Here is an 18825-nt window from a genome sequence, read left to right on the forward strand (position 1 = left end):
GAGCCGGGCAGGGTAGGGTTTTTATCTTAGTAGAGGTTGGGGAAGAGGGGATTTCCAGGGTTCGGGATCCTGATTGGCTGACCTTTGTCAAGGGGTGTCTTGACTAAAGGGGAATAGGTGTGTGCTGGGCTCAGGCATCTGGTGATCTCATCTAATCTTATCTAATGGTTAGAATGTTTGGAACATCAGGTAGTTCCCCTTAGATTCTGGCGTTCCCTGGGTGGTGTCAGCATAAGGCTTTTCCTGGATCTGGTGTTGCTTGCCTGTAAACTGAAACTCAGGCCTACTTTTTAGCTGATTTTTATGGAGGCTGTCATGGAGCAGTGGAGCCAAGCTGCTGCTTGGGTCTCATATCCCAACTTTACCTAAGGCTGTTACAGGTAGCAGCATGATGCCATTCAACCTTGTTTTCTCAGACAGGGTCTCGGTCCCACTAGGCCGCAGCTTGTGGAGTGACCTAGATTGATTGCCAGTGGACCCCTCTGCAGCACTAGGATTACAGGCTTGGTTTACCATTCCCATAGTTTTTTATACGGGTGCTAGAGATCTAGCTATGTCCTCATGCTTCTGTCTGATCCAGGTCAGATATAGTTGACCCTGTCTTTTTATTTAACTGACGTGAACAGTGTAATGTAGCGCGAATTCTAATTGGTCTTAATAATAAAAACACGGAGTCAGATATAGGGGTAAACGCTGAAAGATCAGAGAAGTAAAGGAGCAGCCAAAGTCACCTCTTACCTCCATGACTCCTTAAACCAAAAAGGGTCTGAGCGTCTGTCTCTGCCTGACCTTATCACTTCCTCTCTCCACCCACCTATGTCCTCTCTGTACAGATCTACAGACCTCTATGGTTAAATAGTAGCTAGCTCCACCCTCTGATCTTCAGGCAAGCTTTATTTGTTAGAGCACAAAATATCACCGCATTTCCCCCTTTTTGTCTAAAATAAAAAAAGGTTATCAGAAAAACTATATACAATAAGTATATAGTTATATACAGGCAGTAATAAGTATATACAAATATATACAGGCAATAATTACATTAGCAATGTCTAGTCCATTAACATTTGAAAAATTCAGAGAAAATACTCCATTATCTATCCTATCTTGGTGAGTCCAAAGAATTGCACCTAATTCACCTTCTATCCTAATTTATATTACCAACCCAAGACTGTATTTTGGTATCTCTCAGCCCTATAGACTTTACACCTCTTTAGTGAGTTTCTTTTCTGAATTTGTTACCAAGGAAAACTAAGCATAACTACCTAGACTTCAACTCCATCAGAAATCCGAGAAGGAAATAATATTACCTGACTAAGCAGAAAGTGGAAGCAAGCAAATTCCAAAAAGAATGTGAGAAATGACAGAAACAGCTGGCTGCCTGGACAATCACCCAAGGTTCCTCTGTAATGTTGGAGCATCCATCTTCAGCCTACAGGCCTAGAATATCTGACAGACTTTTTTGTGAAGCAGGATATTCTGAAGGACTATCCTACCTTGTCTTGGCAAAGTTCAGCACTCACTTTCTTTTGTGTCCTGTTTGTCCAATTTGGACAGCATACTATCAGCAATCAAGACAAGGGCACTTTCTTGCCCAGTGGCTAACTTTTGCCACTAAGAAAGTAAACTCCATATGGAGCTTCTTCAATGTTCATTATCTTCTCTGAAGTAGATTAGTGCTGCTGGGAGTAGACATGTCTCATTGTCATTAAAACAAAAAAGAATCTATTTATTAAAAAAAAATTAAATGCCATATTCTATAAATCTCCAAAGTGTTTGAAGACAACCTATCTAAAATATACTTCTGTTTGACCTTGAGAACATACCTAATATGACTACAAGTTTGATTGTAATAGGTGACTAACTACTAACCTGCATTTCTTTATTACACTAAATAGTTTGTAATAATAACATTGAAGGGCTAGCAATTGCATTACTTTGTCAAATGAGTTGTATAGGTAATAATCTTGAACAAGATTAGAAATGTATGTACAGTATGTTCTAAAAAAATAATCTTGTTTGTATCAATATACAAAAATCCATATCACTGTAAAATATTTGAAACAAGTAGTGGCTTTTTAAAAGTAGATTCAATAATCTACCCTTTTATCCTATCATTTCTATATCCCCCCTTTTTTCTTTTCAAATCAAGAACCCTAAATCTAATATCCTTTGTTCAGCTTTTTTTTCTGACCATTACCAATAACAATTTTTAACCAACCACCCTAAACAATGACAAATATCTATAATCAACTGAATGACCAAAAACCACCCACCCCACCTCTTGGCAATGGGGGTGTCATGTTATTAAGTTTACTTCCTGCTGTCTGGGGGTGAAGGCATCTTTAGGGGATCCTGACAAAAAAATTAGGTTAATGTCAAGTCCTAGGAGAGGTAGATATATCATTTGTTTGTCCAGTCTCTGTGCAATAGGAAAGTGCAGGACTTGTCTAAAGTCCTGGCTGGAGTAGTCTGTGAGGTTGGACCATCTTAGCTAGGCACCTCAAAATTATCTTGAGCAGTTTGTAGTCCAAAGCTGATTTTTAGGTGGTGTTTGTCAGCTTAGTGGCATTATCATTGTCCATGTGGAATCATCATTGTGGGACCCCATCCTCCTTCTGGAGACTTCAAAGGTTGCCGTTAGATGTGGTCATGGTTCACTGAAGAAAACTTAAACATTTTAAATGTCATATGCAACAGATCTCAAACAGGTTAAAGGATCAATATTTGTTATATACAGAGTATAAAAACTTAATTCCTAGTTACCCGATAGAGACTCAAACCTGAAAGCATGTATAGGAAGCTAGATGAAGCCTTTTTCTAGAATTAGTTACTACTCTATATGATCATTAATATAATGACAAAAAGTTGTATATTATATATATATATATATATATATATATATATATATATATATATATATATCTTTTGTTTTGTTTTTGGTTTGGTTTTTCAAGACCGGTTTCTCTGAGTAACAGTCCTGGCTGTCCTTGAATTCACTTTGTAGACCAGACTGGCATCAAACTCATAGAGATCCACCTGCCTCTGCCTCCCAAGTGCTGAGATTAAAGGCATGTGCTACCACCGCCCAGTCTATATATATATATATATTAATGTTATAAATTTTGAGATAATACTCATACCTTATGAAAAGTTTAAAGGATTATAAAATTAGTGGCAATAGAGTAGTACCTAATTTTGGTTTTTCTTTTGTCCCATAGCAGGTGGCTCTTCTGACATAAGACAGAGATTTTGGATTTTACTTCAACAGGCATGCTTGGATTTAGAGAAGAAGAGAGTCATACTCCAACTCCAAAGCCAGCTTTAATTTATTAATCAGACTTAGACTACAAAAAGACCATTTGCATTAGTGTCTGTAGAGAACAGCAGAAACAAACATTTGGGAAGATTTATGAAATTTTATCCTGTTGGAGATGTGATATACCAATAGGCAAATTTACTCTTTTTCTTAGGACATTTTTTCTGGATGATTTGTCCTTATTCTTCACCTGTGTCATTTGTCCAGTGGCAGATTCCTTAGCTGGATGCCTTCATTATCCTGAAAAGATAAAAACAAAACCATCCCCAACCCTAACTTTGGCAAGTTATATCTGATCAAATGAAAAGCATTTATTAGTTTTATAGGTTAGTTTAGATTGAATAGCCATACTGTTTGATGAACTATTATCTCTTCTAATTAGGAGGTCTCTCTTGTTAAAAATCTAATCTTTCTCAATTTTGATTTATGATTTTTTGTGAAATTTTTGTTTTCTCTTCTATTGCTGTTCTATCATCCAGAGCAGTCTGTTTTTTTTACAATAGGCATTAGGTTCTTCAATTGCTTTGGGAAGGAGTTTCCTCCATGATGACAGGAAATGACTGAACTGAATTTGACATGGGGACCAGCAAGAGGCTCCCCCAAGGAGTTTCCTGATGACAAAGGGTTACCTTGTCTGTCCCTTGTTGATCTACGTTCATTGGTCCAATGTCTGCCTTTGCCACACCTTCAGTATACTCCAGAAGAGAGGGGCATTCTATTGGGATTATCCTTAGGAAAAAAATATTGTTTCTAGGAAGGCCCTGTTTATAATTCCCTCTTAGGTGACCTTGTTTACTGCAACTGAAACATTTGACATTTCAATTTTTCTTCAAACCTCTGGAAATCACCTCCCCTATCCAAGCATCATCATGGTTATAAGATTCAATATTGATTGTATTTCAGATCCATTCCTTCAAGGGTGTTGATCTTGCCTTTAATGGCCTAATTTCCCTTTTGCATTGAGTATTAGAATTTTCAAAAGCCAGAGGTTCAATGATTATTTGTCTAGCTTCTGAATTTGGTATCATTCTATTTACTGCTGAAGTCAGTCTTTGTAAGAAATCAGTGAAGGTTTCTTTTGGGCCCTGCATAACTTTATTAGGTAAATGATTCAATTTTCTTTCCTACTTCTTCAGTTCTGTCCCAAGCATTCAAGGCTGCTGCATGGCATAAAGCCAGAGCGTGGTCATCATATATTGCCTTTCTATATTGGCATACTCTCTCTCCCCAAGAAGTTGGTCTTGGAAGATTTCCATACCTCTAGCCCTATTTCATTGTTCATTGGTCTTAGCCTCATCTTTCCACCAGGTCCTCTATTGTAATTGAGGACCAACCTCCAAGACTGCTGTAACCAAATCTCACCAGTCTTGAGCAGTCTTGAGGGATAATTCTATTACAAGTTAACCATGAGTTTAACATCTGCTTCACAAAAGGTGAATGCAGGCCATATGAGACTATCACTTCCTTGAATCTCCTTAAATCTAACATTTGTACAGGAGTCCATTCTGCTCTTATACAACCTTGTGTCTATCTATCATTTGGCAATTTCTGTAAGGTTACTGTATAAACTAAGGTTGGCTGTTTGAAAGCCTTAGGCTGTTTCTCTGTAACCTTATAATGTAATGTTGAGATTGGTTCTCCTTTAAATTCCTCTGTCTGGGTCTGAATATCTCTATGATCTGTTTTAATAAGTTTTTCTAAAACTTTTGTCTTGGCACTCATATTAGCCAACTTTTTAAACTATAAAACAAAAATGATCAAATAGATAATATTTATAATTGACATTACATAAATCCCATCCAAATTAATTATCCTCTCATTTAATTGCTCCACTTTCAAACCATCCAGCATATTATCATACAGAGACCTAACTCTCCCCATTGTAATAGTGTTTCCCATTTTTTAATGTGGAAAAAAATTCTCTCTTTTAACTAATTCCTCCCTTTAAGAATTCCCAATTCTCTCACCAAATTTGCCGGCAATGACAATTCAGATGTGAGGCTGACTGCTTCTGTGTAGAACAGTAGAAGCCCAAGTGGGTTTCAAGGCAACTACCTAGTGTAGCAGCAGCCTGAGGAGGAGGTCCAGAAGAGAGACCACAACCCACCAGGAGAGAAGAAGCCAAAGAGCCAGCTGTCTGCATGGGGGAATTGCAAAAGCCTAGAGCCCAAAAGCCTGTGGAGTTTGCTGCAGATAGGCTGCAACAGAAACTTAGCCAGCGGGGTAGTGACTCTGGCTGCAGACAGGTGGCTGCAAAGCCGCAGGCAAGCAGCTTTTTAGTGAATCTGTGCCCCACAAGTTGGACACCAGATGTAGCACCAATTCTTTTTTTTTTTTTTTTTTGGTTTTTCGAGACAGGGTTTCTCTGCGTAGCTTTGCGCCTTTCCTGGAACTCACTTTGTAGACCAGGCTGGCCTCACACTCACAGAGATCCGCCTGCCTCTGCCTCCCGAGTGCTGGGATTAAAGGCGTGTGCCACCACCGCCCGGCGTAGCACCAATTCTAATTGGTCTTAATAATAAAAACCTGGAGCCAGATATCAGAGTAAATGCTGAAAGATCAGAGAAGCAGAGCAGCCAGCCACTAGAAAGACTTCTTACCTCTACAAATCCTCCGCCTGAAAGGGCTGAGCTCCTGTCTCCACCAAGTCTTATCACTTCCTCTCTCCGCCCAGCCATATCACTTCCTGTTTCCTCCTCCCAAGTGCTGGGACTAAAAGTGTGCGCCACCACTGCCTGGCCTCTAGTGACTAGCTCCACACTCTGATCTTCAGGCAAGATTTATTTGTTAAAGCGCAAATAAAATATCGTCACACATAAAAATTTTTTAAAAAAGGAATAACCTGGTAATTATCCACTGTACAATCTACCCAATTATAATACCAAACCAATAATCAGCCTAGATTGTTGCTTACCAATCTCTATGTCCTGATGCAGGGACTTCCCATTCTCAGGCAATAGACCCCAGGTACCTGGGTGCTGGCTTCTTCAACCCAACTAGAGAAGAGATGTGCACAAGAACCTCTGTCCCTGCAACTGTTCCTCCCAGCCTGGGTGATGCTTTCAGGGCCCTAAAGCACTTGCATGCACATGTGAGCACACATAACCTTACATATGCATACGCTCATGGAGAATGAGAACTCACAAGCACCTATACATACAACCTAGCATGTATATACATGCAACCATGCCAAAGCATGCGGATTGATATAAACACACACATGTGTATCTTTTGTGTACTTGTTAACTTAATGAAGTAATGGGAATGTAGCAGAGTGATAATTTTTACACAGCACTGTGGATTGGATAGGCAATGTCCTCAACAGGTAATGTTTTGAATGGTTGTTCTCTGGTTTGTGGTGCTATGTTGGGGCATGCTGAAAACTTCAGATGGTAGAGGCGCAGCTGGAAGAAGTAGGTGACTAAGGAGGGAACCTCTGGAGGGTATCATCCCTGGCATATCCCTGTTTCCAGCCTTCCATGGCATGAGCTGGACTGCTTTACCATACTTTCCACATCACGAAAGACTGAATTATTTAAAACCGTTAGCCAAAAATCTTTATTCTTGTAAGTTATGTGTCAAGTTAAGTTGTCCACAGTGATGGAGAAGGGAGGTTTGTACATATGTGGGTCTGTAGTACGGTGGCTTGAATGAACAATGTCCCCCATAGTCTGGCATTTGAATGCTTGGTCCCCAGTTGGGGAAGTGTGGCTCAAGCTAGGAATGTGACCTAGGAAATATGACCTTGCTGGAGGAAGTATGCCGGGTGTTCAGAGTTTAATGGCATGTGCCACTTTGAGTTGGCGCTCCCTGCTTCCTGTTTGCGGATCAAGATGTAAGCCCTTAGTGATCAGCTCCAGTTGCCATGCCTGATTGCTACCTCACTTCCCCCACCCTGTTGATGATGAATTCTTATCCCTCTGGAACCATAAGCCCCAAACAAATTCTTCCTTCCTTCATTCCCTTACAATGGCATTTTATCACAGCAACATAACAATAGCCAAGATAGGGACCAATAAAGGAAATTGGTACCAGAGAAGTGTGGTTGTTGTGACTAAGCATGATCATGAGGCTTTTAGGCCCATTGAACTAGTTTGTAGAAGGCATTTGGAAGAATTTAGAGTTATGGTCTAGAATGCTTAATAGAGGAAGCCCTAGAATGTTTAATAGATGACTTTGCCGGGAGCTCAGAAGACCAGTGTGGTGGTTTGAATACAAAACATCCCCTGGAGGCTGGAGCATTTGAATACTTGGTTCCCAGTTGGCAGTACCATTTGGGGAGGTGGTGCAACCTTGCTGGAGGAAGTATGTCACAGGGTGTGGGCTTTGAAGGTCATAGCCTCACACTACTTCCAGTTCGTTCTCTCTTGCTTTGGCATTGAGGTTGAGGATGTGATTCCTGAGCTTCCTACTCTGGCCGCCATATCTGCTTGCCGCCAAGCTTCCTTGCCCTGATGGAATCTTATTCCTCTGAAAATGTAAGTGCAAATAAACTCTTCCTTCTATAAGTTGCCTTGCTTGTGGTGTTTTATCACAGTAAAAGAAAGTAAGTAATATAACCAGAATATCTGTAGTAAAGATTGCTCATGAGATTTCAGAAGGGAAGAGAATTTTATTGGGAATTGGACCAAAGGCCATTTATCTTAACAACTGGGAAAGAGTTTGTATATATCTTGTTCACATTCTGAAGCTTTGTGAGGGGCTGAGTTTAAAGATGTTGGACTAATTAAAATTTTCAGAGGAAATTTCAAGACAGGGTAACATACAAATGTGGCATGATTATTGATGACCGCTTTTAGTCAGGAGAATTAGGAAGAAAAAACAGAGTATAATGATTTGAAAAACATGGTTCCTGGCCAGAAAAAGGTTCAAATTAAAAGTCATAAACATGAAAATTTAATTGTTAAGGAAATTTGTACCTGTTGAAGAGGAGCCAAGCACTTTGCGTGGGACAATAAGAAATTGGCCAAATGTCACCTACCTTAGGATCCAGGATCTCACATCATAAACTCATTTGAAAGTCTTTTCTTTGAGAAGAGAGTGCCACTCGGGTACCCTGCTACCACAAGACCACCCAAAGAAGTCTTTTCCTGGGTTCAGGTTCCTACGCACTTAGAAGTTGCTGCAACAATACTCCAAGAGTGAATCCTACTGCTCCAGCTGGTGGTTGACTATGACATCATTCACGTGGTACTACTTTTGCAGCTATGCAGGGTCACTATAACTCCCACTGGGATTTTTAAGAAAGGAATTAGAAGCCAGACAATATATATCAGGGTCATACTGACTACGGAAGAGGGCAGTAAATGAAGCTGTAAGAACGAAGCTAAAAACCGAGCGTTGTGAGGAATGCACTAATCCCAGCACTTGGGAGGCAGAGCTGGGTAGATCTCTGTACTTTTGAGACCAACCCAGTCTACATAACAAGTTTCAGGCCACCTAGGGATACATCATGAGACCCTGTCACAAAGAAAGCAAGGGATAACACTTCAAAACATCAACGTTGAAGATGCTGGAAACAAGAAATGTTTTCTGAGCAAAGGTACAGAATGCAGAATGAATGAAGCCAGCCTCAGAGAGAGGCCACGAAGGCCACAGAGATGAGGCTGCCCACAACCATTGAAGTGCAGATGATGCTAACATGTGCCCCGGATGCTGAACATGGAGATTGCCCTGCTGGATTTCAGTCTTGGTTTGGCCCCAATCCCTCCGATCTGTGCTCCCTCTTTAAAGAGGTTTGATCTCTGGTATTTTATCTTGGATATACAAAATTTGGGGATTTTTTAAAATTAATTTTATTTTACAAGGAGTTTTTTTCAGACACTAGACACTTTGGACTTAGACTTGGGGAAAATGTGAGAACTGATACAGCTTGGGGACTTTTGTAAATGGAGTAAATCCATCTTGTATTATGAGATAGCCGTACCATTTTGGTCCACTGACAGAATGTTGCGGCTTGAATCTGAAAATTTCCCTCTGTGTTCATGTTTTTAATGTTTGGGACTCAGTGATGTCATTTGGGGAGGTTAAGGAAGCTTTAGGAAATGTGAAACAACTAGAAAAAGTTGGTCACTGGAAATGTATCTTAGCCACTTTCTATCTTGATCTCTATCCCAACCTACCATGATATAAACTGAGCTGTCCTGAATTCCTTCCCAACCACAATACGCTGGACACACACACACACACACACACACACACACACACACACCCCGCCCCACAACAACCATGAGTTCAAATAGAGATTTCTCCTTTAAGTTACCTATATAAAGTAATTTCATAAGAGGAAAAGTAACACACACCATGAATTTTATTGATTTTATCTATTGTATAACGTTGTCAGTTCCAATTTTACAAACCCTGAATTAAGATTAAAGAATGATAATATGAAAGCATTTCAGCGATATAATTCACAGTCATGTTGAAAAGCAGTAATACACTATATTATGTTTGAAAGTCACTTATCTTACTGGGCAGTGATGGTGTATGCCTTTAATTCAGCTCTGGGGAATCAGAAGCATGTGGAGTTCGAGGCCAGCCTGCTCTAAAGAGTGAGTTCTAGGATAGCTAGGGATACACAGAGAAACCCTTTCTCAAAAAAAAAAAAAGTCAATTATCTAAATTAAACTATCTATGCATATAACACAGGTAACACACTATGACTGGAATTATTTATTCAACTAATAGTATCTACTGTGCATTAAAAATTGTCCTAAGCCTAGGAATGAATATATACATTAGATAAATGATCAGAACAAAGATCTTTGTTCTTACATAATTGCCACTACATTATCCATGTATTATATTTCTTTCTCACCCCTTTGTAAGATGACTTACCAACATATATGAAACTAATTGTGGGTTGGTTTCTCTTTCTCATCCCTTTTCACATAAAACTTTTCCATGAAGATATTGTAAGTATAAATTATTAAGTATTTTTGAGTATATATAGTGATAGCCTTAAATGCTGCATTTGAAATGGAGGCAATATTAAAATTCCATTAGAACTGTACTTTACTCAGGACTATCAAGAAATAATTGATCCCAGTGTGGTTGAAGTGCATAGTGGCAAAGTCCCACAAATGTTGTGTTGTAATAGAGTGAGTTCTGGTGAAGATCAATCACATTCAGATAAATAACTGGGGCTGGAGAGAGAGCTAGGCTCACAACCAAAACACCAAATAAGTAACTGATAAAAATATTTTAAATTTTAGCTGGGCAGTGGTGGCGCACGCCTTTAATCCCGGCACTCGGGAGGCAGAGGCAGGCGGATCTCTGTGAGTTCAAGGCCAGCCTGGTCCACAGAGCTAGTTCCAGGAAAGGCACAAAGCTACACAGAGAAACCCTGTCTCGAAAAACCAAAAAAAAAAAAATTTAAATTTTAAAAATCCCTTAGTATATAAAATCAGAAGGGAGTTTTTAAAAACAGAAGAAAAAAACACATCCCATACTGTACACTTTGATAACTTCTTAGCAATATAGCCAAAATCTTTAAAGCTTACTATTCTCACTATAGTCTGTTGCTATCTAGATTTTGAATCTTTCATTTTATACTTCTGCAAGTCTAGCACCAAAGCATAGGAGTTCTAATCAAAACATGATGCTTCATTGCAATTAAAGTTATCAAGGATTGCTAAAAATAGAATTTGGGAATAACCAATAATTACCTTTTATAACAATACTTGATGACTATGCATCCTCAAGAAAAATTCAATAGAGCTAGGCAGGGTGGTTTATGCTTACAGTCCCAGCACTTGGGAGGCAGAAGCAGGAGGATTGCTGTTCAAGGGCAGACTGATCAACACCAAGAGTTTCAGGACAGCTAGGACTACATAGTGAGACCCTGTCTTGAAAAAAAATAAAAATAAACAAACAACAACACACACACACACATACAAAGTAAAAACTCTCAAGAGACAGAAATTGTAAAAATCACTACTGGGGTCAAAGGCACATCTACGCTAAAGGAATGTCCTCTTGTCTGACCATACCTGTTTTATACTATGCTATGTACTTCTTGGCTATGTTGATTAATAAAATATTTACTAGGTACTGTGGAGTGCTAGTCTATGTTGCACCACCAAGACACACAAGGCATCTTCCTCCCAAGAATTTGACACTCCAGTACAGAATGACATGTGCTAAATAACTTTAGAAAACATTAGACTTCCAGTCACAAAGTTGAAGTGCTATGAAGACAAGCTCACAGGTATACGCATAGAGGATAACGGGGCTCTGAATCAGCCGGAATGGCAAGAAAAGATCATTTCTTACGATCTTTGTCCTTCTTTACATTGGTGCACGCCGGAGTCTGTGGCGGATCCGAGGCAGCCCTCATCCTGTAAAAATCGATGATTTGCTCTTCTAACTTCCGTCTCTCTTCTTCCAGCTTCAGGATCTCCTCTTGTTGGATTCTCTTCAGGTGTTCAAATTTGTCCTGCAGCTGTTGAAGAAGAAGAAGAAGAAGAAGAAGAAGAAGAAGAAGAAGAAGAAGAAGAAGAAGAAGAAGAAGAAGAAGAAGAAGCAGCAGCAGCAGCCACTCTGAGTCACAAAGATTCACGATATCCAAAAGGCAGAGTATGACCCGAGAAAAACTTATTTAAAATCCTCAGAAGCCCTTAAAAGGGGTCTAGGACCAGGGGGTGGTAGCACACACCTATCATCCCAGCACTGGGGAAGCAGAGGCAGGTGAGCTCTGTGAGTTCCAAGCCAGCCTGGTCTACAGAGTGAGATCCAGGACAGCCAAGGCTACACAGAGAGACACTATCTAGAAACAAACCAACAAAAAAGGGTCAAGGGTACCACTCCTGTTCTCCTAAAGGTTTAGAAGTTGGTATCAGTCACCTTTGGAGTAGCCCAAAACTGTCAAAAGATAAAAATACAAAACCTAAACTTCGTAGTGTAATTGGCGTCTATTTCTGTTTCTAGAGGTGGGCAGTGGACCATTCTAAGCCTATTATATATTTTTCAAGACAGGGTTTCTCTGTGTAGTTTTGGTACCTGTCCTGGACCAGGCTGGCCTCGAACTCACAGAGATCCACCTGGCTCTGCCTCCTGAGTGCCGGGATTAAAGGCGTGAGCCACCACCACCCGGCATATTTATATTTTTATATTATTATATTAGATGAAATATGAGGGTGCCAAGGAGACAAGCAAAGAGGGGATTAAAGGCAGAAGAAGGCTACAAAAGGCAGAAATGGGAGCCAAATCCAGACAGGCATTGGAAAGTTGCTTTTCTTAGAGGTTTTAAGCGAAGTTTTACTACACTAACTCAAGTTGACTATATTCTTTTGAGATTTTTGTCTGTCGTTCCTTCTCTCTTTTCCACCATGGAGGTTCCAGGATCTAACTCGGGTCTTCAGGCTGAATGGCAAACACCCTGACTTCCTGAGACACCTTGCTGGCCCCAAACTGGTCTGTTTTGAAGCTTCATTTGATTATACATCATTTAGCATGGGTGATTCCCTTCTGGTTTGGTCTGTACATTAAAATCTAATATAGAAAGTTAGTGCAAAACTAAATTCCCCTAATTCGTGAAAAATAAAGGTTACATTTATTGATTTATTCCAGGTGGGGTGGGGTAAAAGCACATGCCACAATGTGAGTGTGTATGTGGGGGTACTTAATTGGTCACCATCAGAATGTCATTGGAAACATGTACAGCAAAGGACTTGGTGGTGTGGTCTCAAAACTGCAGGACAAGGTATTGGAAACTGAACAAAAGCTCGTCCTCCTCACACCATGGGAAGGAACTTAGATGAACTGTTTCTGGGGTCAAGGGCTTTAGTGAACACAAGCTTTAGGGTTAAAATATGTGGCAAAGAGATAGTTAGTCAGCAGAGCACTCAAGGTGTGGTATGGCTTTTTATAAAACTGCATATAGTAAAAAGAGAGAACAGAAACTAAAGATTGAAGCCACGCGGTGGTGGCACATGCCGCTGAGCCCAGCATTTGAGAGGCAGAGGCAGGCAGATTTCTGAGTTCGAGGCCAGCCTGGTCTATGGAGTGAGTTCCAGGACAGCCAGGGCTACACAGAGAAACCCTGTCTGGAAAAACAAAAACAAAACTCAAGGTTGAATTCATAACTAAGTGGAAATATCAAAATTATTGAAAACTGAAATTACAATATAAGGAAGTTTTCAAAAGAATGCTCAAGATATGTCCAAGCAGCCCTTTGCTAAAGAGATTAATATAGTTAGGAATCAGTTTTATTCATGAATACAATGGGAAATGGCCCAGAGGGGGTTGGGAGGTTCTTCAAGGCAAGCTATCTGGACAGGTGTCCGGGTGGCCTCAGGATTCACTGGCATGAACTGCCACAGTACTCCTTAGTCACCCCAGCCAATATCAAGTGGGAATGGGTATGGCTCCGTTTGATGCTCTAGAAGGTACAAATTCTGAGTCTTGGCTTCTACCACGTGATGCTAATTCTGTGGGCATCTACAAGGTAAGAGCTGTTGAGGCCAAGATGTCTCCACATAGAGTTCAAAAGATACCATAGGTACCCCGGGGGGCTCTGTCACAGGATCATAGCTACTCGAGAGGGACTCCACTTAGGACAATGCCTAGTGGAACTATGGAGATGGGGCAGCCCCCAAGATGCCCTGTAGGGCTCCCAGCACACAACTCCATGCTGGGAGAGCTATAAGCAGAAGAGGCGCTGGGTGAACTGAGAGGGTAGTCCCTGCCCGATGAGGTCAGAGACACGGAGCATTTAAAAGACAAACTCTCAAAATGCTCCTAATTTCATAAATGCTACATTAAGACCCCCACATATGGGCTGGGCGGTGATGGCGCACGCCTTTAATCCCAACACTTGGGAAGCAGAGCCAGGCGGATCTCTGTGAGTTCAAGGCCAGCCTGGTCTAGAGAGCGAGATCCAGGACAGGCACCAAAACTACACAGAGAAAACCTGTCGGGGGGGGGGGGGGATCCCATGTATGAATAGCTACTTTTAGAGAGATGGAAAGTTTCTTCCAAAACAAGAATCTGCTAGAGTCCATCCCCCGAAGAAAAGGACACAGAGAACGGACGCGAGGTTGGTCATACATGCCTCCTTTTCGGCATCCTTAAAGGTCAGCTCCTTCTCCTTAACTCGCTGCATAAACATGTGCTTCAGTTCCTCCTCCTCCCTCTGACACTGAGCCTGGAACTCTTGTCTCTTGGCTTCATACATCTCTTGGAAACTAAAAGCGAAAGTCGGTTATTCCTGTATTTTAAAAAAACGCTAACAAAGGGCCAGTGAGCCGGGTCCTCCGCAAGAGCGGCAAGCACTCCGAACTAACCACTGAGCCATCTCTCCACCCCGATAACAACGTCTTCGCTCACCTCACTGGCTGATTGTTTCGGCCCGTGTCGTTGAAGCCAAGTTTCTGCAGTCTGCTTCTCCTATAACATTCGTAATGTTGAACGTGGGTTTGGTCCTTCAGATCCTCCATGTTAGTAGACAGAAGCAAATCCCGGAGCTTCACAAAGTCACAGTGACTTTCATTTTCCACTAGTCAAAAAAAAAATTATAAATTCATTATGGAGGATTTCTGTTATTATTTTGCTGAATAAGCTTTCTACTATTTTGGTTATTCTCAATCAAAAATATTTTTTTTAACTCACTGATTATTTTTCTCCTATTGATTTAGCTTATGTAATATCTGATCTTGGTTTCAACCTGACACACCAGGGAAGTGAAAACCTCCACTGTGGGCGGTGCCATGCTGGGCAGATGGATCTAGGTGGTAGGCACTAATCTTTTCTTGTAGGCACTAATATTTATTCTTCAGTTTTGCTCGAGTGTGTCCCAGGATTCTGAATGGCATATTTCAGGAAGACAGAGACCATATGCATGTGACACACTGGTAAAACAAGGAGATTTTGTAGGTGTGGGTTTACGTTAGTTTCTGGCAAATGCCTATAGCAATGGTTCTCAACCTGTGAGTCGTGACCCCCTTGGGAGTCTCATGTTAGTTATCCTACATATCAGATATTTACATTACAATTCATAACTGTAGCAAAATTACGGTTCTGACATAACAACAAAATAGTTTTAGGGTTGGGGGTCACCACAACATGAGGAATTAAAGTGTCGCAGCCTTAGGAAAGTTGAAAACAACTGTCTTATAAAAAGGAATCGTAAACTGGGCGATGGTGGTGCACGCCTTTAATCCCAGCACTTGGGAGGCAGAGGCAGGTGGATCTCTGTGAATTCGAGGCCAGCCTGGTCTACAGAGTAAGATCCAGGACAGGCACCAAAACTACAGAGAGAAACTCTGTCTCGGGAAAAAAACAAAACAACAACAACAACAAAAAAGGTGGGGCGGATCATAGTCACTCTAAGGGGGAGCTTAAACAAAATGGAATCTGTGTCCCTCGTTAGCAACTACTAACATACAAGTTAGCTAGAGTTATCAACCCTCAATATCAAAATGCTATTTGAGACTAGGGATGACACAGTACATACTGGATTTAATTGTCATGAACCACGATCTCATATTTACCTTGCAAAACTCCCCAAGGGTAATGGCGACCTCTGACCATTCTTTTTCCAACTTTCACCTCCTCCATACTTCCTACCACAGCAAAAGGTAACAGCCCCTAAACAGATAAAAATGATACAAGTTAAACTCCCTTCAAACACTATGGCTTGCTATGTTGTTCTTTTTCTGTGATAACAAGGAGCAAAGTGAAGCTAGTGTAATACATTTAATTACACAAATAATCTATCATGTCGGACTTTTATGCTTAGCAGAAAATATGTGCTAATTAGTTTGTTAAGCATTAATCTCAGGCTGACATATAATTAAAGACTACCTGCCTAGTAGCACTACCTTTCCTAAAGCAAGGCATCATGATGCGTGCAGTAAAAGATAAAAAAGATTGTTAATACACATAGTTTTCTCACATTATCTTTACACTAAACACAAAGACAATATTGCTGAGTTGATACGGAAACTACTTTAATGATAATATACATAAGTTAACAGATGAAACTATTAAAAATAAAAATTAAGCTGGGCAGAGTGGTGCACGCCTTTAATCCCAGCACTCAAGAGGCAGAGGCATGTGGATCTGAGTTTGAGGCCAGACTAGTCTACAGAGTGAGTTCCAGGGCTGTCAGGGCTACATAGCGAGATCCCATCTCAAAAAAAAAATTAATAATAAATAAATAAATAAAAATTATAGTTAGTTTATGGGTACACAGTATAAAATATGCTAGTAAACAATATTATGTGTGTCCTCAGGAGGGCTAAGTTAGTGATAGCATCTTCGATAAAGTGCTTGCTCTGTGAACACGAGGACCTGAATCTGATCCCACACCAAAAACCAGGTACGAGCCAGGTGGCAGTGATGCAGCCTTTAATCCCAGCACTTGGGAGGCAGAGGGGGCAGGTGGATCTCTGAGTTCCAGGCCAGCCTCTTCTACAAAGCTGGTTCTAAGACAGCCTGGGCTACACGGAGAAACCCTGTCTTTAAAAGGAAAAGGAAAGAAAATTCAGCCGCAGGCTGGGATGACGCTGACCTGTCAGTTGCTAACTTGCACGTGTGAAGCTCAGGGTTCAATCCACACTACTGAAAAAGAAATCAGCTTAAATGTATCGTAGTGATGACTGGAGTCTGGGAAGTGGGTGAGTCAGGGGCTATACAGAGAGACTGGATAATGAATATGTAAAGACAGATGGGTGGAATAATTTAGGCTACTCTGCAGCATAACAGAAAACAGAGTGAATTGGAAAAAGAGAATCCAAGGAACCTTTGTAACTTACAAGAAAAAAGGCAAAATGTCAATCAAAAATGAACAAAGATTCTGAATATATGTTTCTCCCCAGGAAGACATAAAAATATACATAAAGTTATGGAAAAACATTCCATATCTGTTATTACCCAAAATGCCAATCAAAAACACAGTCGGATCCACTCATACTAAGTAATGTAGTCAGATTTTTTTTAACATTTATATAGCATGAATTAAGACAAAGAAATTAAATCAAAACTCTTGGGGCAGGTGCCTTGGGAATCAATACAACAGATCTTCAAATGATTAGATATAGTTGTCATATGATCTAAGAATTCTACTTCTAGATATACATACCCAGGAGAAATTAGAGTATCTAACATCACAAACACTTGTACATAAATGTTTATAATAACATTGTTCATAATAGCAAAAATGTGGAATAAGCCCAAGCGTAGTATATTCACACGATGGTATCTAGGTGCACGCGCACGTGCACACACACACACACACACACACACAGAGGGGGAGAGAGAGAGAGAGAGAGAGAGAGAGAGAGAGAGAGAGAGAGAGAACAGATACTTGTACAATGCTGTAAATCTTGAAAACATCATCCTAACTGAAGACAACAGATACAAAAGAGGACCTGTGATTCATTCACATGAAATACCCAGAAAAGGAAGCCACATAATAAAAAATACCTATAATATTACATAAATTGGTGCATAAATTTATACATCTAACTTAAATGGTATTTTCCCATCTGGGATGGCAATGCTCCCTCCAAGATACAAAGACCATCTAACAAAAAACTCAACACCAGGCATAAGAAGCCCTCTTTTGTGTTGTTGGTCAGGGTTTTCCAAGCAACTCCCATAACATTACAAGCAATTGTTGTTGGCTTTGGATGTCCCTAAGAGGTGGAACAAAAGTCCTTGTTGCTGAAGACGCCATGTACTTCCGACATCGGGCCCGAGTTCCCTGAGTTGGAACTGACCTAAAAGCCTCTTCCTGAAGACTAGCTTTTACGGTTCCAGAAGATGCCCTGCAAGCTTCCAAAGGAGGGAGGCAACCACCAGTCTGGCCAGCTATGATGCCTAAGGAATCACAATAATAACCAGCATGGAAAAAAGAACCCAAAGTGCAGCAGTGGCACACACACCTTGGCAGTTACCAACAGTTCTCTGATTGGACGTAAGATCTGATTAACAAGAGGGAGCTCGTGCCTGGTAACAGAAACCCAGCCAGCTAGCCAGGGCCAGTGATGTCATGGATCTTGGAGGAGACCCTACAGCCACCACTTCACTAAACCAGTATAATCCCTACTAACCATTAGTATTCTGACCCACCCCTTGGAGACCCGCCCAGCGTCCTGATGTCCTCTTACATTAAAGCCCCCTTAAGAGGAAGCCCCCCCTTCTCACCAGAGGTAGCCTACACCTCTCTCTCTCTCTCTCTCTCTCTCTCTCTCTCTCTCTCTCTCTCTCTGATTTTTTGTTTCTCTGTATAGCTTTGGTGCCTGTCCTGGAACTCACTCTGTAGCCCAGGCTGGCCTCGAACTCAGAGATCCACCTGTCTCTGCCTCCCAAATGCTGAGATTAAAATTGTGTGCCACCTCGCCCAGCTTAATTTTTAAAAAATTAAATCTTCATAAAGCTATTTAAAGAAAAGAATTTGTGTCGGGTGGTGGTGGTGGTGGTGGTGGTGATGGTGGTGGTGCACACCTTTAATCCCAGCACTCGGGAGGCAGAGCCAGGTAGAACTCTGTGAGTTCGAGGCCAGC

At 40.9% G+C, this 18825-nt stretch overlaps 1 protein-coding gene across 3 annotated transcripts in view; it reads right to left on the bottom strand.

Annotated features, from left to right (window-relative positions):
• Window positions 1–3308: 3308 nt before the first annotated feature.
• The window catches only part of Septin14 (septin 14), a 31208-nt gene continuing 15691 nt past the window's right edge, over window positions 3309–18825 (bottom strand). The window contains exons 6-10 of one of the 3 annotated variants that reach the window (XR_009375822.1): window positions 15808–15904; window positions 14645–14813; window positions 14366–14502; window positions 11591–11759; window positions 3309–3556 (exon numbers count right to left, since the gene is read on the bottom strand). Coding sequence is in view for 2 of the 3 variants with exons in the window: in XM_059248918.1 (XP_059104901.1) it covers window positions 11580–11759; window positions 14370–14502; window positions 14645–14813; window positions 15808–15904 (579 nt within the window). In the remaining variant the exon portion in view is untranslated. Of the gene's footprint in view, window positions 3557–11496; window positions 11760–14365; window positions 14503–14644; window positions 14814–15807; window positions 15905–18825 lie in introns of those variants that run through there. The other 2 variants (XM_059248918.1, XM_059248917.1) reach the window with 2 other exon arrangements.

This window comes from Peromyscus eremicus, chromosome 23, assembly GCF_949786415.1.
Source record: "Peromyscus eremicus chromosome 23, PerEre_H2_v1, whole genome shotgun sequence".
NCBI lineage: Eukaryota > Metazoa > Chordata > Mammalia > Rodentia > Cricetidae > Peromyscus > Peromyscus eremicus.